At 35.0% G+C, this 22,645-nt stretch overlaps 1 protein-coding gene across 1 annotated transcript; it reads left to right on the top strand.

Annotated features, from left to right (window-relative positions):
• Window positions 1-3,478: 3,478 nt before the first annotated feature.
• Window positions 3,479-22,359, top strand: CDH7 (cadherin 7, type 2; the record flags this gene model as incomplete). The annotated part of the gene is given in 6 exon segments (XM_010187830.1): window positions 3,479-3,753; window positions 7,240-7,376; window positions 9,416-9,537; window positions 10,992-11,109; window positions 13,147-13,398; window positions 21,802-22,359. Coding segments are annotated over 6 exon segments (1,398 nt in total), but the record flags the coding sequence as incomplete, so codon positions are not given.
• Window positions 22,360-22,645: the final 286 nt, after the last annotated feature.

Here is a 22,645-nt window from a genome sequence, read left to right as displayed (position 1 = left end):
CAGAAAAGTTAAAAGAAAGAAAGAAAGACCCCACAAACCACCAAATGAAAGAAAGATGAATGGATCCTACATGAGGTCTAATCAGATAACACTAATTCACAGATATTTATGAAGCTGTCAAACTCTGTTCACTGTACTGAAGGACTGAAGTATACATTGTCCATTTGACCTTCAACACTGATGTAGTGATTTGTAATCTAGTGACTTGGTATTCCATTATTGGAATTGTGTGCTTTTGTTATAGCAGAAAATACTGAAGGCATGATCCCAAGGCCAGTTAAATAATGCTTTCTGTATAAGAGACATCAGTGACAATTAGCTAAGAAGAAAGAAAAAAAGGAAATATTTTCAGTTCATTTCTTCAGTCTTTCATTAGTGTCTGTAGCATGTAATGTCTTCATTATATTATCTATGAATTGTTGCAACACTTCCACCAGGTCATGAACTCTTGCATACTAATCAAATCTTAGAGGTTTTGTTTGTTCTCCTTTATTATATTCTGCCTCAAAACTTTCTACCTGTTTATTCACCATAAGATGTAATTATGTGTATTGCATAGGAATGATGGCAGTAGTTTTTGTAGACATTGTCACACCCCACAGAAGGTAGGGTCTGCTACAAAGAACTAAAATAAAACAATGTTACTGCCCCTGTATAACACAATGCAATTTAATGCTGTAAAACCCCTTTGCCAATCCATACTTCCACTGTTCTAAACACCAACTCTTCCCTACTGTATATATACATATATTAGATTATTTATTTATTTATTTATCATTAACAAGGACCTTTATAGCTTTTGTAAACTATCAGTAGCATTGGGTACCAGGAGATATCTGAGAAAATCCTAGGACAGTATTCATCTTGCTGGAAGCAGATGTTTACTTCCAGTTATTGAGACTCCCTTACTAGTGAAAAGTGAAAAACAGGCATTAATAAGTAGACCAGCTAATTTCTTCCCTAGAAGAATTTTTTGCTGTTCTCACATTAAGCGCCATATGGTGATTTTCTCATATGTACATTGCTAGGTTAAAGAAGGTGAAAGCTGCTTTTAGTAAGCAAGTCTTTTTAGAATATGCACCATCATTAGTTTTACATCCTTCTCTATGAGGAAAGACCTTTCTGATGATAACAGGTTTTGTGTATTCCCTACTAGTCTAACACTCCTGTAATCCAGTCAAATAAAGAATGGTCTCTTTCTATATTGCAAAAATGAAATACAATGATTTAAATGTGCATGTGATAAATGTTCACATTCACATGGAAAACACATTTTTACTATTTCAGCTATTGAAGTTCTAACTGAGTCTTCTCAATGAGAGAAGGAATGTCTTAAAATAATATAAATAATATTTTTTCATTATTGTACTTAGTCTAATCAAATTGAAATTTATATAATTTTTTCAATTACATATATTGTGTTCTATGCACTTTGTCTATTAAATCCAAATTTTCATAATGTTTTTTGCTTAGGATGACTGTGATGTTGACATTAATGTATCATAAGAAGCTACCTTATTTGCAGTCTCATGATTTACATGTTTTTAAATATCACTGTAATCTCATTCATTCAGTTTCAACAGATATCACTGATTCATGAGAATGAATTAGCCTTCCCTTCTCCCCTACAAGGTTTTGTACTTTTTCAGTTCAACAAATCTCAGACTTTTGTCTTTGACGTTCTTCAGGTTAATGTTTCTTTAGTTAATGCTATGCTTTTTATTGGAAAATGAGAAGTCTTAAGATATTTGTGTGCTTGGTTGTCTTCTTAACCTTGGTATTCATCTGGTCATATCGGTTGCTTAATTGTTATCACCACACAATATAGTTTCTGAGACATTTTTCATCATCCTAACACCACATTACATTTGCATTATGTCTGTAAGGTTTGTTTCATAGCACACATACTGTACTATAAGTATAAAAAAAATGAATTAACAACAATTACACATGCTTTTGTAAGAAATACTGACCAGATGTATCCAGTATAGTGACCATTATCCAGAAAAACTCACTTTTATGGCGTATTTGTGTTTGGAGAGCTATGGATACAGCTCTGATTCAATGCAAAAAGTAACCAAATGCATACCATGAGGATCTCATGTACTCCTGTTCAGAGAAGGCTTTTGCTGCCACGTAGAGTTTATAAAAGTTCAGTGCCTTTCTGAGTGTGATGTGTTGCAATTCATTTTTCATTTTTAAATCTAGACTGTTTACAGCTGTATTGTAACTTCAGCATAATTGTTGACTTTAAGATGCTCATTTGGGATTTATCCTACTGTAACTCAATGGAGAACTTAGACCCTTGCATTTGTAGGTCAACAGATGTGTGGTTTACCTCTGCTGCTCCTCTGAGTGAGTACAGGAATGTTTTGCAGATGCTGTCAGATTATTTTGCAAGCAGTTTTCAGATCTCTGTGATGTATTCAGAATCAGAACTGCAGAAAATCTTTTTTAATCTGTTTTATACACTTGGTATTATAGTTTAAAAAGATAGTTGAGTAACCAGACTGCAGTTTTAGAAATTCTTTGGTCTATTATTGCTGTTTTTAGTGATTAAACTTGGAATTGCAAAGAAATAGTCAGCTGGGCATTTGGTACAAGTTGGCAAACTAAAACTATAGACATAGGATAAATGGTGCTAATATTAACATGATGCTTTCTTTCAATTATTTCCTGTGATGTAAGATGCTGTTTTGCCTCCAAAATATTTTTATTTACTGGGCTGTCCTCCAGATCACAGATATTCTGTTACTTGTGGGGGATAATTTTTAGTTGTAATGCAGTATGTATTCCAAAAAGAACCTATGCTTTCATTAAAGAAAATGAAAGACTGAAAGTAGGAAAAAATAATGTGCATTTTGTTTAATAAGCAGAAGAAACCAAAATAATCTTCAGACTGCATCTCAGTACAAAATATTGTCATATATAGAATGTAGTTTAACAAATTGCCACGTTTCCTACACAAATTTATACAGAGCTTGCAATAATAATTGATTAGGCAATCCCAACACTATGCAAAAAAAAACCCCAAGTAACCACAATTTTCTGAATGAGGTATTTTCACAAGTTAATATTGTATTGAGTTCTTATTTCTGGGTAGTACTGCATATTGGTTTTGACACTGCCTTAGAGAAGATATAAATAAAATGAAAAGAAGTATTCATTCACAGTGATGAAATAATGGGACAGAATTTGGTTCTGACAGAAGTCATAGGATTTTTTTTCCTATTAACTCAGAGAATTCTCGTTTCATGCACAGGGTAGAGCTACCTTTACCATTAAAGTCATTGGGCAATATTCACTAGCAGGACACTGCAGATAGTCTTTTGAGAAAGCTAAAAAATGAAGCATCAGCTGTGCTCTGCCAATCAATAGTGCTGGTTGGATACAAATGACAAAGTTCATTTTGTACTTTGCGACTGACTGTTGCAAACTGAAACAGTTTTATGGCAAGATCACTGGGTAATAAAATTTCCAAATAATTTTACCTGTATAGGAACTGGATTTTGAAGCTAAGACAAGCTATACCCTGAGGATAGAAGCAGCGAATATGCATGTTGACCCTCGCTTCCTGAGTCTAGGACCCTTCAGTGACATGACAACAGTGAAGATAATTATAGAAGATGTTGATGAACCACCTGTGTTCACTTCACGTTTGTACTCCATGGTGGTGTCTGAAGCAGCAAAGGTCGGCACTATCATTGGAACTGTAGCAGCTCATGATCCAGATGCCTCAAATAGTCCTGTCAGGTAATTATAAGATGTCTTAAGTGTTTATTAGTTTAGCCTTTGTATTGATGATGTTCATTTTGTTGTGTGAGGGTCTTTGGTTACACTGGAAACAGTAAATTAGTTTTTTCCCTTGCAGAGGGAGATTGAGATGTTCTAACAGTTTGCATATTTTGACTTTTCTACTCCTAAACTACAGAACCTTTGAAAAAATGTATTTAAATCTCTGTAAAACAGAGAAGAGAAGAAAAAATATAATTTCAGTATTCCAAAGAAAAAAACCTCAACATATTACTCATACTTATTTCTCTAAGTTTAGGAAGAATCTGTTATTATTTGTAGCAAGTTATGTTCTCTTAAATCAGCCAGGAAAAAAATATATAGTATACATACATATGTCTGTCTGTGTGTGTGAGTGCATAATGATTCATGTTCTGCATGCACTATGTACAAGAATGTAATAGCACATAGACTTTTGCATGATAAATCAGAGTTGAGGTTCCACAGAAAAAAACATTGGAAAAAACTCTTTATGTGAGAGAAATGGATAGGACAAGACATGTCCTCTCCTACTCAGGATGGTTAAAGCCAATAATCTTGGCTTCTGCAAATTCTGCTGCAGACAAATACCTTCCATTTGAATGGGAAGAGATACGAACACTGAAACTGTCAAGAACCTCTGTCTTCAGTGTATGAAGAACCTGCAAGTCTTCTACAACCTAATATCCAGAATTATAAAGAAACCATAAGACAACACAAAGTATTGATCTTATGTTTGCCTGTATCTAAGGTCAATGCTCAAGGATAAAGACTCAACACCTAAGTTAAAGCAGTAATGAATTACTTGTTATTTTTCTTATGCAGAGTAGTAATAGTAATTGTCAAGGGAACTTGCAAAGTATCTAGAGAGTAATACTTCTCACTCAGGAATTTTGTGAAATTAAACATCTGCAGGAGAAGGCACACACAGAATTAAAAGTTAGTACTAAGTTTCATTTTTTATTATTGTTCATTTAGGGCATACATAGACTAGAATGTCACACGTACAGAATTTGTTTGGATATCACTCTTCTTGGTGATTGTAAACTTTTACTATTGTGCATTTAAGATGAACTTGGGACTTTAGTGTAGGTCTGTAATTTCTAAGGCAGCAATCTTAAGTTGTAAAAATAAAGCATATGTTTCATTCCTAGAGGTGGCAAAAGTGTTCTCCCTCTCTCGTTCATTATGTATTTGTGACATATTCAAAATAGCTGATTCCTATCATGTATAAACAGGTCCTAGATGGATGGTTGGCAGGAATTTACTTCTGAAATTTATCTTTTCTGATCTTTTTCTTTGCTGTGGCAGTGTTTTTTGGCACTGATGTTAGCATCTGGTGTGTAATATCTGGTTTAGCAGAATCATGTAGTGTAAGATTAAATCTAACTCGATAAATGCAGTCCATGCTCAGGATATTTTTGACTCCTTATATATTTATATAAGGATGAGTTTATTGGCCTTGATCTGGTTAATTTTTACAATTCCAGCATAAAAATAGTTATATCACCAGCTTAAAAAACATCTTGATGATTTCTTATGCTTCAAAGTTGTTTGGAATTTGAGGTTAATGAAAAAAGAGAAATCGTCAGGGTTTATCTATATGCTTGTGAACCTGCTATGAACATTACTGGGGGTACTGACAAATCATATAATTTAAAGCTGTCCTGCATCTGCTATGATGTACATCAGAGCCAGATTCACCTAAAATTGGAATGTGTTAAGGAGCATTAGTGTATAATACTTTTCATGATCTATTTAAGAAGTTTAAATTATTAATCTATAAATAAGTATTCCAAATTCCAAACATTGGATTATATTGATATAAATTAAAAATTAGATTTGTTACAATTGAAAATTGTAAATTACAAGATCAGACACAATTAAAACCTTGACAATACTGGCACAGGGGGGAAATAATAAATAGTTTGAAAATAGGTGGTTATCTTATTTATATATGGACCTGAGAACTATTGAAGTTTGAACTAGCTTAAATAAAGGATTTAAAACTCCTGAAGCTCAAAGATTTTAAAGTATTAATGGCTGCAAGGAATTAAAGGATTAAAAGTACTTAAAATATTTTTTTTTAGAATTTGAATATGGATATGATGCTTGTAAATAAGTTAACAGAAACTACTTGCTTCTTATGCATAAAAATGGTTTTTCTTGTTTCATAATTCATTTTCTTTCTTGTTCTTTTCCTTCCTTCCTCCTTCCTTCCTTCCTTCCTTGCTTGCTTCCTCCCTTCCTCCCTTCCTCCTTTCCTCCCTTCCTCCCTCCCTCCCTTCCTCCCTCCCTTCCTTCCCTTCCTTCCCTTCCTTCCCTTGTCTTTCTGTCTTGGTATCTAGGTCTTCAAATTACATTCTGATAGTGTTAATAATTGGGAAATCTAAGGCCTGCCAGGAGACTGAATCCCAACTATGGGGCCTGCCAAGACTGACTACATAGCAGAGGTGTCAGGCATAGTCTCATGGGGAAGCTTGCCAACCACAGAACAGCTGAAGTGCACTGCTGACCAAATAAACAACAGTGCTGGCATGAAATAAAGTAAAAAAAATGAACTACAGTTAACATAAAGTGGAAAAAAAAGGGGAAAGAGGAAGTGCCTTAATCCATTAAAACTGCTGTTACTTCTGTTGTTAGAACTCTTTAATGCATTCTCTCTCTCACTGTGACACAAAACTGTAAAAAAATTCTAATTATTTTACATGTCTGCCCCAAAATTTTGCAGCCAAAAGGGATAAACATAGTAATACAACAAAGTGGAAGCTGATATATTACAACACAGAACAAACAAATTGTGTCATAAGATCATTATACCTGGGAAGTTCCGTTTTTAACTATCTTCCATAGTTCTTCCCTTCCACATTGATTTGGTTAATGTTGTATCAATAATCTAATATATCATTAGTGTGACAGTAATTGTAATGATCACACTTGGTTTGATGCAGACATTTTAATTCATCCTGAGTGTTGTGAAGTGCTAAGAAGTGCATACTTGTTCTTATTTTCGCTTGCCCCTGCAGCTCTGAATTACTCAGGGGCTCTTCTACTGGTCATATAAAACTCTGTGCTCAGACTACCAGCCCCTATGAGAGCAGCGCCCAGCTGGTGCAGCCATATACCAAACTTCCAACTCGTCTTCTCCTTAGCTGAGGTTCAGGAGGATGCTATTCTATGACTAAATGAAAGTTTGCCTTACAGCAGAGAGGAAGAAAGAAAAGAGAGGGGAACAACTGTACCCTCACTTAAGAGGGTACTGTGGGAACAGAACCATCACTGTCAACACAGGTTGCTCTTGACTTTGCATATGGCTTTGCTTCTCTCAACACCTCAGAGAAACTGGACAAAACAAAGCTCAAAATGGGAAACAGTAGGAACACTTTCTCTCCAATAAGAAATCGATGAAATATTTTTACAAGCTGCAATTGAACATAAATCAAAAGTTTTATTTCATCCTTCACCTAGGTACTCAATAGATCGAAACACAGACCTGGAGAGGTATTTCAATATTGATGCCAACAGTGGAGTCATTACAACTGCCAAACCTTTGGACAGGGAAACTAATGCTGTTCATAACATCACAGTTTTGGCTATAGAGAGTCGTAAGTAACAATTTAAAGATTTTATTGGCTCTTTATGTGTAAAACTTCAGGCTTGGCTCTGATCAGCTGCATTGAGAGAAATTATGACAGTTTAAGCTAAGACAGATAAAAATAAATTCTTAATGTAAAAGAAACCTGTGTGATAAAATATAAGAAGAAAAAAAGAAGAAATATAACTGATTAAGTATTTGCTCTTTCCTTTGCCTCACACCTTGTGTAGTTTTGAGTTCTAAAAAACAAGTGCAAAGGATGATGAAATGTTAAGTCAGCAGTCTCAGGCCATGTATCAGTAGAGGAAAAGTGATATGGAGTATAGAGGAGAGCAGTTAGCCCATTTAGTGATGGCACTCAGAGTTGGTTGCTGTTGGTCATCTACAGTATTCTTAAAAGTTATAAAGAAAACAGGATATGAATGCTTGTGTGGTTTCACTTTTCTGCCTCTAAGGATATTTTGTCTTTTGCATCTTTTCTGGTGTAAGATGAAAAGTGTTGAAGAATCAGACCCTTCAAGCACATACAAGAAGAATTCTGTTAATGCAAGTTTAAGCCTAAACTTGTTTAGCTCTGAATACATTCTGTGAAATTATATATTTTTGCCTTTATATTTGAAGAAATTATTTCTTCAAATTTCACCCTTATTACTACTCTGGTGAGCTGTGATAATAAAAGAGTTATAAGTACTCTGGACTGCTATTTTAAAAATCTTCACTTCTTGCTTTCAGTGAGGTTAATTTAATGTTTAACCTGAAAGCCAACGTTTATCATTTAGTGTCAGTACAAATTTGTCTTGTGTTCTCAGGAGTAGAATTTTGGTCTAGGAGGCCAGCACTGAAACCAGAAATTTGTAGTAACAAAACTGACAGGGTAGCCAAGGGGCATACCTGACACATGTGAGAGTCTAGGAGCTCTAGGAGCACAAGGAGCACCCTACAGTGCTTTAATATATGTTCATTACCTGCTTGGTTTTCAATAATCTTAGATCAACAGAGAAAAAAGTTGGTATCAAAATTGCTTACTCCTCTGGTATTTCCCATGTTGAATAAAACCAAACCAAACCAAAACACTTTGTGATCTACATTTGGAAGCGTTGCTTTAATTACTTACAATATTTACCAAAATGTGGTTGCAGTACTCTATAAAAAGATAGATACCTATTTGAAGGTTGGTACACCATTTTGACCTGCTCTGTTATGGATATCACTACTTGTGGTGAAAAAATAATTTAATTTCTCTTTTCCCTGTGCCAAAAGAGAAGTGTTATCTAGCAAAATAAGTATAGCACACACTAATGTCTGTTCTGGTGAGTCCAAAAATATCTACTGATTAAGATTAAATGATGACATTGGACCCTGAACAGATTAATGTTTTAGCTAGCTAGAGATTTGCAACAGTTTAAGAATGTGATTCATACTTAAAGTGTCCAACAGATTAATGAGAGTGTTGAAATACTTAGTTATGTGTGCACTTTAAATACTTTGGGATTTGCTTGCAAATACAGCTTTCTCTTTTTATACACAGCTATACAAATTATACATAGCTGAATGAGTTATACTTAGCTGACGATTGTATGCAAATTATACATAGATATATAAGTTATACATAGCTGATGGAACTCTGGTTTTAACTTCTTAGTAGCCTGATCAATCTGAATTGCAACAAAAATTTATTTAACCCATAATAAACATGCTGCTCCTGATATGAATAGTGCTGTTCTGGCTAGCTATACCCCTTGGCCATGGTTTTACATCATCTTGCTCTTATCCTTCTATATTATGTGATTCAATACTGTGATTACTGAATTAGATTTTCAGTTTACCCCTGAGAGTAAAATCTTAGGTTTATTGAAGCAGCTGGAAAACATAAACATTGTTTCCACAAGGTCCAGAAGATCTGGAGAGCTTCCTTTGTCTCTCTAGGAGGAACTATAATTGAATTGACATGTGTATGCAAAATAAGAATACAAATGAAAAGCATACTGACCCAAAGAATAACCTGCGAGGAGCTCTTCTTGACAAGTTTGTTCGCTTCTTTTCCTATAGAGAATCCAGCACAGATTGGGAGAGGCTATGTAGCCATCACTATCCTTGACATCAATGACAATGCCCCTGAGTTTGCTATGGAGTATGAGACAACTGTCTGTGAAAATGCTCAACCTGGTCAGGTATGGTTTGATAGGTTTTTTTATGTTTATTCTAATCAGATATGCAACCATTCATTATGAAAGACTGCCAGCTTTAAGATAAAATACAATCAGCTTATGCCAGTAAAAATTATGATTTGTTGTGCAGCATAAGCAAATTTTAATCAAACCTTAATATTTTCACCATACATCTGAAGAGAAAGATTGAGGTGTAAAAAATAATGGTTGAAGGCACTGTTAAAATCTTTGGCTTCCTTACTAATATAACTGACAAATTTTACTAAACTCACCTGATTTTGGATAGCATTAGGAATGCATACTTCTGATTTTGCTGGGATGTGGGAAGTCATAACACAGAGATTATTCTGAGACTAAAAGCCTGCCATTCCTGAAATGAGTACATACTTTTATTTCCCTTAGGAAGGTATGGATCATAAGACGACAGCTTCAGAAGGAAAATGTATTTCTACCATATTCCTCAGTGTTTTTAACTCCTCAAATGTCTTCAAAGTAGTCAGAGGCTCAACTGAAAGTATCTGTTTATCCTTGGATAGGTTATACAACTACTGTTGTGTCTCTCATATTTGGACTTTTCCTCTCTACTTTGTAAGACCTCAGAAAATATATATATTTTCTCATTCTCTCTTTTCCCTCCCAGAAAACTAGTAAGTGTTTCACCCACATAGATCCCACGTATTACCTGGGAAACTTTGCAATATTGTGGTTTTTTTCAGACTAGTGTCCTTTTTGTGACAGATATTGTTTATTGCACATGTCAAAGTCACAGCGTAAGTTAAATACTTAACAGAAAACAGTAAGATTATTAACTTGTGTCCATTAGAAGCACAGAATATGTGTGCTTTTATTGGAGTACCTATTTGTTTACCCTGTGATCTAGTTAGAACTGTTATCTCTGAATATTCATTCATGATGGATTTTAGGCAATGGTGACACCTTTTTTCAGAGGCAGATTTTGACAGAATTATAGCAAATAAAACTGGAAAAATAATTGTAATATTAAAAAAAATCTTGGAAAATATTTATATGCTTATGACTTGGTTTTTTACCTTTCATTATATTAAAATAAAAAGGATTTTGATTAAAATGCTCAGAAGCATAATCTTCTCCTTGCAAAAGTTTATATTGATTTTAGCCACTGATAACTACCATTAAGGGCCATCCAGAAGATAAACTTCTTGCACTGCTATGCAGTTTATACACCAAGCCCTGATGAATGACAGGACCTAACTTTCTCACAGGCTCTGCAGATCATTGCTTTTGGCCAATAAATTTGGTACAAAGCAATTAAAGAGTTGAGTCAAATGTTAGTTTTAATAGTGTCTGTACATGCTTAGGAGATTAGAAAGCCAAGAGAGGGTTGATACTTTGATGGGTGATAGAGGGGTTATACAATATACACATATTTATGCTCTTTACCATTCCAAACAATCAAAGCTTGATGTATGTCAAAACAGGTGATCCAGAAAATCAGTGCAATTGATAAAGATGACCCACCAAATGGCCATCAGTTCTACTTCAGTTTAACAGCAGAGGCAGCAAATAACCACAATTTTACACTGCAGGACAACAAAGGTAAGGACATTATGTCTAGGTAAATATCCACCACTAACACCTTTAATTTTGAATATATCCTGCCAACTATGACCTACATAAACTTTTATTCTGGTAAGGACATAAATTAAACTACAATCAGCCTGCAAAATAATTTTATCTGTAGATTATTTGTAAAAGGAATTAAGCTGTTGTTTGAATAATTTAAAGCCTTGAGCCAAACAGAGCAGCTTCAAATCTTTTTTTTCCCCCTTTTTTCTTTTTTTTCTCTTTTTTCTTTATTTTTTTTTTCCCAGAAGTCACATTTCTCAAAATTTTCCTTGTATTTATAGGTTTTTATCTAAATTAGATTTTACCTTGGGGCAGTGACTGAAAAATGTACAGGAATTCATGTTTTATTAATAGAACTCAGGGCATAAAAAATGAGTGCACAGTAAATCAAGAGTTTGTTTGTTTCATTTTTTTACTAGAAAAACACATACTTTTGGTCATTATACCACTTATTGAAGAATGCTTCTGATAATGGAAGCTGCTTACAACATTTGCACAGACTTCTTATGACTACTTCCCCAAAGACTTGTACAAAGACTCCCACTGACATCACATTTCTGTTAGTTAAAATAGCTGAGAACATGTTTCTAATTAGTGTTCTCATTAGTTGCACTGCATAGTACAGTAGCTGGGCATGTATCAGTCAGTTTAGCTATTAGCTGAAGCAAATAGAACTAAATAGATGCTATGCTACTCTTGCATTGCTCTTTTATGGATCCAGAGCTGTGAAGTCATCCTTAGTAATAAAACAAGAAAAACAGACATATGGTAGACTAAGGGATACTGTTTGTACAGACAGACTTTAAACAACATTCACTAAGTATAAAATATGACCTAATAAAGTTCTCTCACACAGCTGTTTATTGCCTTACCCTGCATGTAGATACTGACATGCTTAGTTTTCTTCATAAGTGCAGCTTGCAGTTTGGAACTGAAGACTGTAATAGTAAAAATGAGCAAAATAATAAAAATGCACTAAAATAAGACTCTCTTTAGAAATCTGACATTGTTACAAGTGCTGTAAAGTATTTAATGAAAAGACAAGCCCTCTTCCAGAGAACATATAATTTGTCAAGAATAATAAGACTTTTGCAATGCCAGTAAAATCAATGGAGTTACAAGACACAGCAGCAGTTGCCACTTTTGATGTTAGTTAATTTTATGCATATCTCATATGATGCTATATGGAGAACTGCTTGCATATTTTGCCAGACAGGTCAAAGTAGATGACACAATAAGATCACTTTACAGGAGTATCAATATATTTATTTCTCTCTAGAAAAGTAGATAGATAGCCCAACCGACCGACCTTTTCTATACATTCTAGGCGATGTAATTCCCTACCTCTCAGGAGATGTCAACCTGTATTGAACACAGTGAGTTTTGCACATATTTTCTGGAACACATGGACTTTTCAGTCATGCAACTCTGAGCAGCATCGAACGACACATTTTAGATTGATTATATTAGTTATCTTGACTCTCGGATGAGACTGACAAAAAGGGCATGTCTTTATTTTTTTCATTCAAAAATATTTCATTGGCCTTCAGAGCTTATTCTCATATGAATAAGTTGATCTCTGACATTAATATTATATCTATATCTGTAAATAATTTAAATAGATCCTTGGAAAGTAGACCTGAAACACGTATATAGTTACTTAATCTGATCACTGAAGGGTGATTTTTTTCTTTTTTATATTGATCTCCTCTATCAAGACTGTGGAACTGTGGGCTTAACTAAAATCAAATAGACCTCTGCAATTTTGAAACAGTCTTTCATGGAAAATAGAGATATTTTTGTTTAGTTTAATATAATTTTTCAGTTGATTCTATCTCGGTAGCTTAACAAAATACATCACCAGGAAGGATAAACTTATAATAATATACATGTGGTTTTTTTGTAATAATATACATGAATATTTTAAATGAAAGACTGTATTATTTATAGACTTCTGTTTTAGAAAGGTCATGTATTTTATATTTATATATTTATTCATTTAACTAGATAACACTGCGACAATATTAACCAGAAGAAATGGATTCCGAAGACAGGAACAGTCTGTCTTCTACTTGCCAATATTCATTGTGGACAGTGGATCACCTTCACTTAGTAGTACTAATACCCTCACGATCAGAGTCTGTGATTGTGATGCAGATGGTATTGCTCAGACATGCAATGCAGAAGCATATATCTTGCCTGCAGGACTTAGCACTGGAGCCCTGATAGCAATATTGGCTTGTGTCTTGACGCTGCTAGGTACGTATTCTTTCTGTTACCCTTACTTTCCATTCAAAGTATATTAGCAAAAAATGTATGTACATACATGTATGTATGTACGTACATACATACATATGTATGATACAAGCTTCAACACTCCCCCAACCCCAAATCCAGCCTCAATTTCTGTAAACAGGGACACCCAACATTCTGGGCAGAACAACATTTTTTATCAAGCTTAGGAAATTTTTCAAGTGTAGAAAATCAGGCAGGGAAGGCGGGAGACCAGCATGGATGAGTCGAGACCTGCTGGCCAAACTAAAGGGCAAGATGGAACTGCATAGGAAGTGAAGGAGAAGGACTTGGGGGTACTAGTAGATGTGAAGTTGAACATGAGCCACCAATGTGCATCTGCAGCCCAGAAGGCCAACCACATCCTGGGCTGCATCAAAAGAAGTGTGGCCAGCAGATCAAGGTGATTCTGCCCCTCTACTCTGCTCTGGTGAGACCTCATCTGGAGTACTGTGTCCAGCTTTGGAGCCCCCAACACAAAAAGGACACTGAAGTGCTGGAGTTGGTCCAGAGGAGGGCCACAAAGATGATCAAAGGGCTGGAGCACCTCTCCTGTGAAGACAGGCTGAGAGAGTTGAGGTTGTTCAGCCTGGAGAAGAGAAGGCTCCAGGGGGACCTTATAGCGACTTTCTAATACCTGAAAGGTGCCTGTATGAAATCTGAGGAAGAGCTGTTCACTAGAGCATGTAGCAACAGGACAAGGGGTAATGATTTTAAACTAGAAAAGGGTAGATTTAGGTTGGATATTAGGAAAAAGTTTTTCAATATGATGGTGATAGATCACTGGGACAGGTTGCCCAGATTGGTGGTAGAGGCCACATCCCAGAAGATATTCAAGGTCAGGCATGATGGGGTTCTGAGCAACCTGATCTAGTAACATTGTCCCTGCTTACTGCAGGGGGTTGGACCAGATGATCTTTAAAGGTCCCTTCCAACCCAATACATTCTATGATTCTATGATCATGAGCCACACAAAAACTTTAGTTTGGGATTTTCTAGTGTGGATGATTTGTTTTTATGTCAAGCTGCCTCCAGGTGAATGTATGAAATAATAATAATAGAAAAAAAGATCACTTGCATCAAATGTAATATTTAAGAGATAGACAATTCAGTTTATGGAAGTATTTGGTTTATCATACTCACTATATAACCAGTATCAGGCTATGTCCCTTTTTCAGAGATAAAACTGTTTTTAAACATTTATTGATTTGCATAGAAGAAAGGACATTCAGAAAATAAAACATGTGTGATTTACTAATAGGAATCATCATATTTAATTTAACATCTTCTACAGCATGATCTTTCGTTACTTCTGCAACTGGTAGCACACAGTTGGATTTCATGTTGTGCAGTGAAACTGCAACTAGATAAAAGACAGTGGAAAACAGTGAAACAGTGTGAATATCCAGTTTGAGCATTTGTCATTTCATGCCTAGTCCTTAAACAAAGTGACTACCTGGTAATAGTAAAGGCTGAAATCGAGAAATAAAGATGAAAGGTGCAAGTGAACAAAAATGCAGTTTTTCTTACTGTTATACAGATCACGTCATTGAATTATAGAATCATAGAATACCAAGTTGGAAGGTACCACAAGGATCATCTAGTCCAATCTCTCAAGGTAAAAGTATAGTTAAAATGAGGTGAGTCAGCACCCTGTCAAGCTGACTCTTAAAACTGACCAATGTAGGAGAATTTACCACTTTCCCTGGGAGATTGTTCCAATGTCTGATTGATCTCATGGTAAAAAAAATTTATTCTGGAGTTCAATTGGAATCTTCCCAGAAACAACTTGTGGTAGTCACCCTTTAGGTGCTGGTACATGGTGATAAGGTCCCTCCTAAGCCTTCTCTTCCCAAGGCTGAACAGGCCCAGTTTACTCAGCCTTTCTTCATACGACAGGTCTTCCAGTCCTCTGGTCATCTTTGTGGCCCTCCTCTGGACCCTTTCCAGTCTGTCTGCATGTTTTTTGCATAGCGGGGACAAAAATTGAACACAGTACTCAAGTTCTGACACAGTACTCCAAGTGTGTACTTCAACATCACATGTTAACAAGGGTACTGATTCAGCACACAAGAATTTTCTGGAGTGTTGCTATCAGTGGAAAGATTTTTCTGTTCCCACTCTAAGGGAAAGGGAGGGACCATAGTCTCCTGAGATTGGTATAATCCCAGTGGTGATTTATCTGTCAGTGTCATCTAAGTGATTTGAATATGTCAAGCCAAGAGACTTTTGTCCATGCTTCCTTTCATGGCAGTATTTCAACTATGTATAGATTTCTCTTCTTACTGATTTTGATTCACCTCACTGTAAACCATAAGAAGGAAATGCCCCATCTACTACAAACATTTCTAAAGGACTCAGAAAAGGAAATCTTCTTGCATTGTTGTTACAGAGCAAGAAAAATCACTGCCTCTGCAATGAACCCAACCTATTGCTCCTGCATAGGAGGTGACATTTCCAGAGTTTTCCATCTTTATGACAAGAAAAAACCTAACAACATTGGATTTTTTTAACTCATTCAACACATAATTAGGTATAGGATTAAGAAAAAATGGAAGGGAATGATTGCCAAAAGTTTTAATTAACTGCTTTTTATACACCATTTTCCTAGACACATTTCTAGGCCATTTATACACCCAGATGAACTTTATTCGGACATGAAGCTAAATGCTAGAATTCAAAACTATACAGAATGTTATGTCCTTCTTTCATGCCAATTGGCATTGACATCAGTGGAAAACCACCCATTTAAAACTTTGGTCTGATGTACTTAAGAAGAAGAGCTCTGTAACAATAGCAATTCACTTAATCCTATATTGAAATGTCACCATTTCTGTTAGATATAAAAGAGAGTTTCTGAAGAATACATAAGAATCTACTGTTGATACAAGGCAGTGTGGCCTGGGCATAAGCTTCTCTTAAATAGGAGCCATATATCTTAAAGAAGAGCATCCAGTGGAGACACAGCATGTTACCAGGCAATAACTTGCTTATTCTACTCAATACACCAGGGCTCAAATGAAAACAATAAATCAAATAGCCTGAGTTTTCATCACTTCCAATCTAAACTGCTCCTTTTAAGTACAGTTCAAAGCTTCAGGCATGGTTTACGCTGAATTTGTATGCTAACCCTGGCTTGGAGTCCTGCATTTTGGTACTGTCTCCTGCTGCTCTTTTGTTCCCAGCCAGGTGCTAGTCTTCACAAGGAAGAGATTCCTAAGCATCACTGCTGCGCAATGAAAACCCAGTCAAGTGCTGTTGCTTGTCTTATCCCAGAGTCTTTCTTCTCTCATTCGTTCCTAGAAGACATTTTCTGGCATGAGCTGAATGGTAGTACTGCTAGGAATTGTCTTTCTCCTTTTTCTGTTTTTCTTTTCATATCCATTCCCAAGAAAAAATCCTGTAGATCCACTAGCACAGCATAAAAAAATAATCTTCAGCTTTTGGCAAGTGGTTCCAGGGCTTGGTCCAATGGATGCAACTTTCTCCATAGGAATTTGTCAGTGAAAAAAGGAGACAGGCTACCAGCTCTTTTTTTTTTTCTGACCCAAGATTAAGAAGCAGTGTAAATCCAGTCATATTCATCAATGTCATCTCAATGTGAATGCCAGTTATAAAGCGGAGGAGGGATGAGATTTGAATAAATGTCATGAATACATGCATTCTGGCACTAGTATCTTGAATCCTCAACAAGCTCTTATCTTCTTAAAGTTAGTATGATATACTTTGATATTCATTCTTAACTCATACATCCCTTTGTCTAAGAAATAACCATTTGTCTTGACCAAGGCTTAGATTGTCTCAGTGGGACTTTGTAGTATTATTATTTTTAGTTAAGCAAGAAATCAATTTTAGATAAGTGCAATGTTTTTACTGATGCTAAGAAGGAACTGTTATTAAATAACTCTAATTCATAATGACTGCTTAAAACATGGTATAGTCTATTTTTCAAACTAAGATAATTTTTAAAAGTTAAAAACATTTTAGCAAAATCTTCTTCTGTCCTCATATTGATTGAAGATTAAATACTAAATTCTATTCCACAAGAAATTTCCAGTACTTTGTTAATTACTTAAATAAACATTATAATTATTCACTCTGCAGTGAGGCTGTTCTAAAGAAAAAGAAAAAAAAGCTTGACATTAATTCTATAGAAAACATATGAAAAGTTAGTTTGTATGTATTTTAGACTGTACATAATTTTTAGAGATGAAAGTAGGAGTTTTTTAACTCCCCTGAAAATTATATGGTAATTTAATTTAAGGTAATTTGTTTTTCAGTTAGCATCTTCCAGACACAATAATTGCTTTTGTAACAAGTGTTTAGCAGAAATGCGTACATAAAATCACACAAAAAAGAATGTTCAGATGTAGATAACCCATATAATATTTGAGAGGTTAAAGATATTCTTTATATTGAAACAATGGAAAACTAGATTGGCATAGTGCTTTTTCATTATTTTTATCTTCCATACTTCCAAATATAATCTATTAGTACCACCTGTTTTCTTAGAAACACTAAATAAAGCATCCTATTAGTGTGGTACTAGAGCTTACAAAGTAATAATACATTGATTAAACTAAAAAATACAGATTTAAATTATTATTCTTTCAGCTGAAAGATAAGGAACTTGTTATTATTATCATAATACCTCCAATTAAATCAGCACCCGTAATTGTGTGATTCATAAACAAGAAGAAATACTCCTAGTAATAAGGATTTCATTCTCTAAATAGACTAAACGTAGAATGCATGATTTTTGCTCTTGCCATTTTAAAAGTGATAAATATATAACTGTATTAATTTGGGAGCATCCAAATTAAGTTATTTAAAAGGTAGTTGAGTATGCAATGCAGAAGCTATTTTCTGAAAGTTATAGCGCCTATTACGGTTACTCAGTGTGGACATTTAAAGGCCATGGTCACTTTGCAAATATAATTCCAAACTGTTTAAGCAGCAGCTATATATGAAGCTTGTTAACCGGGAATTAAATGCAAGTTTCCTGAGTCTTCGCCTCTGTAATCCCCAAATCTCATCTGACTGTACTAGCAACCTCAAGGTATAACTAAGTAGGTTATTAGTGTGCTTCTTAGATGGTTTAGGATCTCCAGTCTTCAGCTTTATGAATCATGACACACCTAAGGCATAAACCAGTGCGGAGATTTGCTTGCAGCTGATGTGGCTTATTGCTATAGTAAATGCCAGGCTTAGGGGTATAGTGTATACATGGCATGATAATGCTTGTGATTTAGCTCTGTCCCTTAGTGTATAGCTTTGCACGTAGTCTTCTCCCTCAGGTTGTCTCAAGGCTTTTGTGGCTTCCTTACAATTATGTGGCAGTTGCCTTGAGTAAAAAAAGGAAAGATTAATACTAAAACAGAGAAATATGCTCAGGTGACCGAAACATGACTTTTTGCCAGATAGTACCAAAATGGAAATTTCATAATAATTCTATAAAGCACACTGGAAAATGGTAAAGCAACAATCTGCTCTTGTATTTAAAGGTGCTTGTTTAAAGGCTGATATAGGTGAAGTGAAAGTACTGATATTGTAATTACTATGCTGACACAAGGATAAAACTACATATTGTCACAGTTTATATAAGTACAAATGATATCTTCTCTTGGCTATTGTACCTGTTAAACAAAATCAACATTTCTAACAATTCAGGTAAATCAGAACTAAAATGTTAGTGTAGCTCTGTCTTTATCAGTTCTGGTAATTTGGTCTTTATAATTTGTTACTTCTAATATTGATTGTTTTATTTACTTGCTAAATCACATATGAAATGAGTATTACCATTTCATCTCCTTAGCATGAGTTTGATGTACCAGTAGGGAGCCAAAGTAGTGGTCTCAATATGCAGTGTGTGTATCCCCAAAACTTTTCCACTGTATTATTTATTCTCTAAAAAGCAAAAAATTAGGTTTTCTAGATGTTCAGCCAGTCGCTAATTACTGAAATGATCTCTGCTTTTGTGATAAATGTAGGAAAAAAACCCCACCATGACTTCATGAGAAATGGATAAGCTTTAAAACTATTTGCACTTGATTTAGATCAGTGAAATTTGGTTTGGGCTTGTATTCAACTCTGCAGTTCCTGCAGTGCAGCTGGAGCTTTGTTCATTTAGAGATTAAGCTTTAATTTTCATAGCTGTTGAAAAGACTAGAAATTAATAATCTCATAAAGCCATCTAAATGCTAAAATATTTAACCTTTAGAAAGACTCCATATTTTTATTGGTTTCAAGCAAGAGTGAGATGTACAAGGATTACTATATAAAACATTAATTGTATTTAGATTTTTATTGTTCCTTTAGGCAGGCCTGCCTGCTAAATTTCATATTTCATTTTCACTTATGAGCAGATATTTAACTTTCAAAATGAAGTCTGTCAAGACAGTGGTGTGAAAATTCATTTACACTTGAGTAAAGGAAATGATTGGCCGCTTGCTTATACTGCAATAAAAATGGTGGCAGTAAATATTAAAAATAATAATTAAAAAGTTATGTCAATAGCAATCTTGGCTTAAATGTATATTTGTAGTGTTAGCAAGCTAATTTGTCTTTCACTTTAAAATATCTTTTATAATAAGGAAAAACATTAAGAGCGGAGTATAGTTGTCTCTATGATGACAATTTTATGTCCTCTCTTGTATAATTTACAGCTGAATTTGTAATATACATACATAAAAATGTTTTGAAATTTCACAAAAAGCCACTTTAAAGGTCAAAATTTTATATTGTCAAACTGCTTATGTTAATATTGTTCAAAGTAAAATGCCCCAAACTAGTGGCTTCTGAATTCAATACATAAAGGATGAATCAGAGAGATGCCATGGGCAAAAAAGTGAAAGAGTGATGCTGATGCTGCAGTAATGCAGAATCACAAGGCATATGTTAGTAGATGGATCATTAGATGTGTGCCTTGTAGCTACTGAAAAAAAGGGAAAAAATATTGCCTAATATATTTGTCAAAAATTTTAGACAAAAAATTGAACTTGTTCCAGTTTTATTTTTAGGCATACATGGCTCCATGGCTCATGGTAAATAAAAAAAATTGCAGAAAGTCCACCTTGAAAGTCATCTTATGCTTTAGCCACTTCCAAACAGTACCATAAGACCTGTAGATGTATTGCATAGCTTTCTGCATCTAGTCTCTGGATGACTGGTTTATTCTAACCAAGTGATCCTAATATTAAATTATGTCTTTTCATGATAAGACTGATATTGATTTTTAAAAATCCTCCGCAAAAAGAAGGGCTTTCAAAAATGGCAGTCCTACAATTATGCAATTTGGAATTTTCCATAGAATATTCCATATTTTTAAGGTTAAAAAGAAATATAAAATCAGAAGAGATTAATTGAATGTGGAATGACACTTTTCAACATACTGTTATTTTTACAATCATGGCAATTCCTGCTATTTTCTTGGACTATCATTAACTCAGCAAATGTTATCCAGATGCTACAATATAGTATTAATCGTTTTCTGAGATGATGATTCACGCTTCATCATGTCCTACAGATGGGTGCAATATTTATTTTACTGATTCCCTATTTTGTGTGTCAGCAGTGGTGTTTCTCTACCAAAACTGTATTTGAACAAGGGAAGCCTTGAATTAGTTTCTCCCAGTTCCTTTGACTGTCACTGCAGTTTAGTATTCGCTTTCAAGCTGAAAGAAATTTAAGAATTAAAATTAAAAGATAAGTACATTTCTAGCACTGGCTGATCCAATAAACTCCAGCCCTAGCAGTCTTCATTGGGTGTTATTCATAAACCTGAGGTATAGCACTTTGCACTTTTAAGAAAGTGAGGTGTTATATAGAGATACTTTTAATCTATGAACTAAATCAGTCTTATTTTACACATTGCTTAACAAGTCAGTGTTCTCCAACCTATGATTTTTTTCTTTTTTCTTTTTTTTTTTTTCATCAGAGATTGGCCATATACTTCAATTCAGTCACTTCCCAAACCATGGCTGTTAAATTCGATTCAGTTTCTTTTTGAATGTGCCTTTATCACTTCAGCAATTAAGGGTTCAGGAAAAGGTCCTTTTTTATTCCATGTCTGTGAGATTGTAATAGTCAAAATGAACCAGTCCTAAAATTTATGTTTAGCAGACAGAATTGGATATAGAATTAGAGATGAAGACGTTAATCCAGAATGGTTTTGGAAATAGAGTCTTTAATGTCTAAAAAGCTTATGGTTTAAAAACTGTTTCAGAACCTGCTGGGTTTCAAATCTAACTGCATAAATTGCCTGCTATTTCTTTGTGTCTTTGCCATATAAATTAATGAGTCCTTCCACCACTAGAAAAAAACATGAGGAAACTTTAGCATTGCTAAAACTCCAGTCTTTCTGTGTTCCAGTTCTTGTCTTGCTGATTGTCACCATGAGGAGACGGAAAAAAGAGCCCCTCATTTTTGATGAAGAGAGAGATATCAGAGAGAACATTGTCAGGTATGATGATGAGGGTGGTGGAGAAGAAGACACCGAGGCTTTTGACATGGCAGCCTTGAGAAACCTTAACATCATCCGAGACACCAAGACCAGAAGGGATGTGACACCTGAGATTCAGTTCTTGAGCAGACCAACTTTTAAAAGCATTCCAGATAATGTCATTTTTAGGGAATTTATCTGGGAAAGACTAAAAGAAGCTGATGTGGACCCCTGCGCGCCACCCTACGACTCCCTGCAGACATACGCGTTTGAGGGGAATGGTTCAGTGGCAGAGTCACTCAGTTCTTTAGATTCAATCAGCTCAAACTCTGACCAGAACTACGATTACCTCAGTGACTGGGGCCCTCGCTTTAAAAGGCTTGCGGATATGTATGGGACTGGACCAGACTGCTTATATTCATAGCCTTGGAACCTTTCTCTGAAAATGCACTGAAGAATACTAAAACCGAAAACTCAACCTTACAGACTGAAGAAAGTTGTAAATATTTCTCCATTTTTAACCTTTTAGGTTTTTTTGCCTTGGTGGAACATATCTTCATTAGACTTGTCCTAGGGACTGCACTGACCACACAGAATATGAGCATTTGGTGGCATTTTTGATAAAATGAAATGCTCAGCCGCGTTCAAATAGATAGCAACCCTCAGATACCTGCAGAAGCAACTCATTTTCAAGAGTAAGTTGTGCACTGTGACCTCAATGAGCCAATGATACTCTGTAGATGCCTTTGCAGTATTGCTGTATCAAGAATTCAA

This window comes from Mesitornis unicolor, unplaced genomic scaffold (assembly GCF_000695765.1).
Source record: "Mesitornis unicolor isolate BGI_N332 unplaced genomic scaffold, ASM69576v1 scaffold17407, whole genome shotgun sequence".
NCBI classification, from domain to species: Eukaryota; Metazoa; Chordata; class Aves; order Mesitornithiformes; family Mesitornithidae; genus Mesitornis; species Mesitornis unicolor.
Note: the sequence above shows the minus strand (reverse complement) of the source record. Positions and strands in the feature narration are given on the sequence as shown.